We start from the raw sequence: 6,000 nt of genomic DNA on the forward strand, positions 1-6,000 counted from the left end.
AGAAGTGGCTAAGAAGAAAAACATTAAAAAACAGCGTCTTACCTGTAATCAAGCCCGTTTAGGAACCACTGGATAGTATGCTAGAACTCAGAGCTCAAGCTTTCTAAACACATAAGGGGAAGTGCTAAACTGAAACTCCAGATCAGATTTCTCATTTTGTCTCTTAGCCATCCCACCTAAAACGGCAGGTAGAAATCATTATACTAGTGTTATAGTAAAATAACAAGAGTCTACATAACTCTTTATAACTACTCTAAGGATAAAATGAGATGTGAAATACAAATGTATCTTTTAAAAGGTGTTATCAATGAGTAAAGAATTAACATTATTTGAACTTAAACCTCATTTTGATATAAAAGATTACAGTAATTTGAATTGCCTCACAATCTGACACTGAGATACAGAAAAAGACAAAAACACCTAGAGACCAATTAGGAATAAAAAAGAGTTGTTAGGACTACCTAAAACATATCCTACTCCAAGAGTCTGATCAGAATTAAACCTAGTTTAAGAACTGCAAAATATACTCACTGATTAAGTCTTCTGAATAGCCAATCTCAACACCGAGAAAAGTAATGAATTAAAATTCTTAGTGAAATATTTGAAATTTTAACTAAAAATATTCACTGAACATTTTCTCACTAGAATATAAAATATATTACCTATACAACATAGGATAAGAGAGTAGGCGTAATCTTTCTAATTATTTATTTTATGAGTGTTATGGGTGTTTTTGCCTACAAGTATGTATGTGCACCACTTGTGTGCCTGGTGCCTATGGAACCCAGAAGAAGGATTCAACCTCCTGAAAATGGAGTTACAGACAGTTGTGCAGCCATGTGGGTGTTGGGAATTAGACCCCAGTCTTCTGGGAGAGCAACAAGTCATCTTAGCCACAAAGTCTCCTCTCAAGCCCCTAGGCACAATAATCTTTTTAAACAAACAGGTGATGAAGTAATAATTTAGTCCTACTACTGAGCTGGTTAGTTTTAACTGTCAACATCATCTATAACCCCCGGAAAGTGTCAACCAAGGAATGTCTAGATCAGGTTGATGACTGGCATGCCTGTGAGGGATTTTCTCCATTCTTAACTGTTATAAGACAACCCAGCCCATTTGGGGCAGCAGTATCTGGTTTGAAGTGCTGAACTGTACAGGAGTGGAGAAAGTCAGCTAGGTCAGAGGCAAGAAAGCAGGCAGCATGGAACATTCCTCTCTACTTGACTGTGGATGTGAGTTTTTTAAGCTCCTGCATTGTTCTCTCCACAATAATGAACTGTAACTGAAACTGTGAGCCCAATAAACCTTTTCTTCACTAAGGTGCTTGTAGTCAAGGTGTTTGACACAGCACAGAAATGAAACTCGGACACGCCCAATAACAAACCTAGGGCCAGCTGATCCTCATCCACCTCCTGCTCCCTATACCATAGCCTATATTACTCTCAATGTCTAAGTTATCTGTGAAATAACTGATTAATACTCTGATTTCTCACACATTTTACAATATTAAATGACCTAAGGATGGTGGCATGTTTGTTTTCTTCTATTTTTTGAATACTGAAATGCAAATAATGGCTAAAACCTTTTGCCTGTTTTACTAGCTTCTACCTTATCATGTGACACTAGTGATTGGACAAGAACGCAAACACCTCAGCCGGGCAGGTGGTGGTTGGACACACTTTTTTAATCCCGGCACTAGGGGACAGAAACAGGCAGATCTCTTGAGGTCAAGGCCAGCCTGGTCTACAGAGTGAGTTCCAAAACGATTAGAGCTACACAGAGAATCCCGTCTCAAAAAAACAAAACAAACGAGGAATAAAACCATAAACTATTTAAATTGTGTACAAAAAATCATGTGTTTCAACAAGTGTTACTTCTAAATCTAAACAAAAGCAGATATACAAATTATATTCCTAAAGAAGCAAGAGACTATAGTCATTATCTTTCTCAATAGCTACAATCTCTAACCCTATCGTATTTAATAACACCATATAAGAGCATCTTCAACTCCAACATGAACCAACTTCCCCAAGAATGACTGTTCAAACCAACTTCCTATATCAAGTCAGTCAACAAAGTCCCTTCGCAGGAGAGGTCCAGAAGTCTACCAGTTTTTGAGCAGGAAAGGTTAACTAAGTTCTCTTAATCTTACACCTAGCATTTAAAATCCAATTAAAACTCAAAAAAATAATTCAAAACAACCAGATTCATCTTTTTGCTTAAAGCCCCGCTTAGATGCCAAATGACTGAATTCCACTGTGTCATTTAAGATGTCAGCTGTGATGCAATGATACAGAAGTTCCACTATATTATACAGTTCTCTCTTTTTTTTTTTTTTGCTTTGTTTTGGGGGTTTTTCGGGGGGGGGGGGCTTTTCAAGGCAGGGTTTCTTTGTAGCTTTGGGAACCTGTCCTGGAACTAGCTTTTGTAGACCAGGCTGGCCTCGAACTCACAGAGATCTACCTGCCTCTGCCTCCCGGGTGCTGGGATTAAAGGCATGCACCACCACAGTTCTTTAATAGTTCCATTCATCACAGGAACACTAAGGAATGGGTTTCTCTCATTCCAATAGTTGGAACGTGAAATTAAATGGTCGTGAGCAAATTTTGACTACATTACTATCAACAATAGAATTACAAGTGTTTTATCCACTCAAATAGAAGACATCTACACATTCCCACGCCTGGTGGGTACTTAAAAAGATCAATCTGTAAAACATCCACAACCGTGTTTCGAGCACCACCTACTGTATTTACAATACACAGGTGACCGGCAATTCTCTAACTCAGAATCTCAGGCAGTAAGTCTTCTTCCTCCGAAAATCTAATTCACATGAACCACTCCAGACTGGTGCCTAATTCACTAAATGGCCAAAAAGCATTCACGATTCAAACTCCTGGCTCAAATATTTCCTTTTCTACATAACCACTTCCTGGACCTCCACCTCCATCCTTAGGCAGTCCCTTAAAAGCCTTCCATTCCTGCAAGCCGGCAACCCACCTCAGCGTAATCAATCACATTTTACCACTTTGCCTCGGGATCCCCGTCCACCTACACCTCCCAACCAGGAACCTGTAACTCTGCAAACACTCAACTCCTCGGCACCCCCAGCACTCCCAAGCTGCGCTCTCCATCAGGCCTCCCCACACAGGACCCGGTCAGCTTCAACAGTAGAAACTCATGGTCGAGGGTGCAGGGACAGTTCTGCGAACCCACCAGACGAAGTCGTTGCTTTTGTCCTCGTAGGAGTTGTGGATCCCGTTGCAGAGCGGGGCAAGCAGAGGTCGCTTCCTGCTACTACTGCTGCTGCTGCTGCTGCTGCTGCTGCCCAGGCTGGTGCTGCTCCCTCCAATACCGGCGCTTGGCCTGGCCGCGCAGCTGAGCCGGGACAGGCCCGCGGACACCGCCCCGCCGCCGCTGGCGCCGCCGTTGCCGCTGCCGGACACCGCGGCCGCCACCAGCACAGGCCGCCCCGGGCCGCCGAGGCTACCCGAGCCCGCGGCCGGAGCCGCCCCGCCGGACACCAGAGTCGCCGCCGAGGCCGCCGCGGAAGGCGGCGACGGAGACGAGGATAAGGACGAGGAGGCGGAAGTCACCGAAGAGGCCGCCGAGGAACCGGGGCTCGTCCCAGCGGAACCCGAGCCGGCCTGGCGGCTACCTGACATGGTGCTTCCCTCCCTCCCTCCCTCCCTCCCTTGGTCCTGCGCTCTGAGGCGAGGGTCCGGTCGGACCGCGACCCTCCGCCGCCCCCGGCGCTCAGCCCCCGAGCATCCTGAGGACGCGCCGGGAGGTGGGCCGGGGGAACAATAAAGTTGGGCTCTCCACCGCCGCCCCACCGCCGCGTCCTACGCGAGGGGGCGGGGGAAACTATCACATCAGAGAAGCCATGACTGCCGAGGAGGCCGCCGGGGTAGCCAACCCGGGCTCGCCGAGCCGGCCGGGCTTGCGCACGAGCGGCGGAAGGGGCGGGGCACCCAGGGCAGCTGCGCACGCAGTGGACGACGCTGGGCTTTGCCGGGAGGCCTAGCGTGTGGGTCTGCGCTGGGGACGCTGGTTCCGTTCCTGACGCTGCAGCGGGATGGCCCTTTGAATAGAGTCAAAGGGTGGAAGGGAGTGAAGTGGAGGGAGATGTAGCGGGCTTGGTCTGAAGGACCAGGGACGCTCGAAAAGCAACTCCCCGAGCGGACGCTGGCCGAGTGCTCTGCTGGACCGGAGGCGGCGCGGAGCAGTAGCGTCTGCGCATGCGGATCCAAACCGGGACCCAGTATACTGAGATCGCTTGTCTTGGTCTTCTGAGCCTTCACGTTGTTGCCCAATGGCATGGCAGGTGGCAGGAATGTAATTTGTGTTTCTTCTTTTGTTTAGCTCAAGAAGGCCTGTAAAAAGGAGCAGTAGGGGTCCAGCCAGGGCAGTGAAAGGGTAATGAGCCGTGGGTTTCAAACATTTTATGTTACCGGAAATTATTTGACTTCTGTTCCCCTTGTCACTTACCTAAATTATCTCTAATAGTTTGTAAAGCCTCCTTGATAACTCCTGATTTGTTTTCTTAGAAGCAACAAACCTAGCTTCATACAGAGTCCTCCCTGGAGAATGCAAACTAAACCTAATCCTTGCTGGTTTCTGGGGACTACTTTTGCCAGAATCATCTTCTGGACATGGGGCATACAGGGGAGAACTCAGTGTCTAATGTCGCATCTGTCCGATAACTTATTTGTTGTAGGCCCATTTCCCCCTTATTAGGGACTGTTTGTTGCCTTGAGTACCACTACAACCCTATTCCGAGGAGACAGGCTTACAACAAAAAAAGTCATGGGATAGGTACAGACATTGCCTTTGCCTTTCGTGTCTCGGTTATTGTAAACCTTTGGGCCTCCTCAATGAGTTGAGGCTTATCATTCCTGCAAAACCCTCTAGCTTTTGAACTTTTAAAAATTTTTGACAATTTCCAAATTTAATACCCTCACATTTTCCAGAGTCAGTGGACCAAGAGCGGTTTTAGTCCTGAGTTTATTTATTTATTTATTGTGATTATTTTAAAAATGCCCCAGGAGCCGGGCGGTGGTGGCGCACGCCTTTAATCCCAGCACTCGGGAGGCAGAGGCAGGCGGATCTCTGAGTTCGAGGCCAGCCTGGTCTACAAGAGCTAGCTCCAGGACAGGCTCTAGAAACTACAGGGAAACCCTGTCTCGAAAAACAAAAAAAACAAAAAACAAAAAAAAAATGCCCCGGGACTCTTGGACGCTGAGTTCTTGTATAAGAACCTTAGTGGTCTTATACAAATTAGTGAGGTGTTTGAGCTGCACCCCAAATTCCAGTCATAGCGTACAGGTGGAAAATGTTAGGGCCTGAGAGCCTGTGTACACATTGGGGCCCAAACAGGGTACTTGGATAAAGCTGTCTCAAAAGCAAGGCCAAAAAGACGTTCCTTGCCATCTGAAGTAAAAAGAGTCAGAAGGAGTAGCTAGCAATCATCCCAGGTGTAGAGGACAGATCCCAGGAGGGCAGGTGGGTTTGGGTCTTTAAAAAAAAAGATTTGAATTAGAGAAAGGAGCACGCGGTAGACCGGGGTTGGATTCCCCGACAGGGAGAGATGCCAAGATTCTCCCATCCTTTGCCTGGCGGTGGTGGTGCGTGCCTTTAATCCCAGCACACGGGAGACAGAGGCAGGCAGATCTCCCTGAGTTTGAGGCCAGCCTGGTCTACAAGAGAAGGGAGCATAGATCAGAAAAGGATGACACCATTCCCCTAAGTCAGCAATTCTCCACCTGTGGGTTGCAACCCTTTAATGGGGGCCGCCTAAGACCATCTGAAAACAAATGTTTACATTACAATTCATAACAGTAGCAAAATTGCAGTTACAAAGTAGCAATAAAGATAATTTTATGATGGGGGATCAGCACAACATGATCTATATTAAAGGATAACATTAGGAAGGTTGAGAACCACAACTCAAAGTTGTTGCCCCCAGTCCCACTCCCAAGGAAGGACCGTGATGTCTGT

The 6,000-nt window shown here is 46.9% G+C and overlaps 1 protein-coding gene across 4 annotated transcripts in view; it reads right to left on the reverse strand.

Moving 5' to 3' along the window:
- Cop1 (COP1 E3 ubiquitin ligase) overlaps positions 1-3,680 on the reverse strand; it is a 138,919-nt gene extending 135,239 nt beyond the window's left edge. For 2 of the 4 annotated variants that reach the window (XM_038349193.1, XM_038349192.1), the window contains exon 1: positions 3,217-3,680. In XM_038349193.1, coding sequence (XP_038205121.1) covers positions 3,217-3,665 — 449 coding nt within the window. In that variant the 5' untranslated portion in view covers positions 3,666-3,680. The remainder of the gene's footprint in view (positions 1-3,216) is intronic. The other 2 variants (XM_038349195.1, XM_038349194.1) reach the window with 1 other exon arrangement.
- Positions 3,681-6,000: the final 2,320 nt, after the last annotated feature.

This window comes from Arvicola amphibius, chromosome 12 (genome assembly GCF_903992535.2).
Source record: "Arvicola amphibius chromosome 12, mArvAmp1.2, whole genome shotgun sequence".
NCBI classification, from domain to species: domain Eukaryota; kingdom Metazoa; phylum Chordata; class Mammalia; order Rodentia; family Cricetidae; genus Arvicola; species Arvicola amphibius.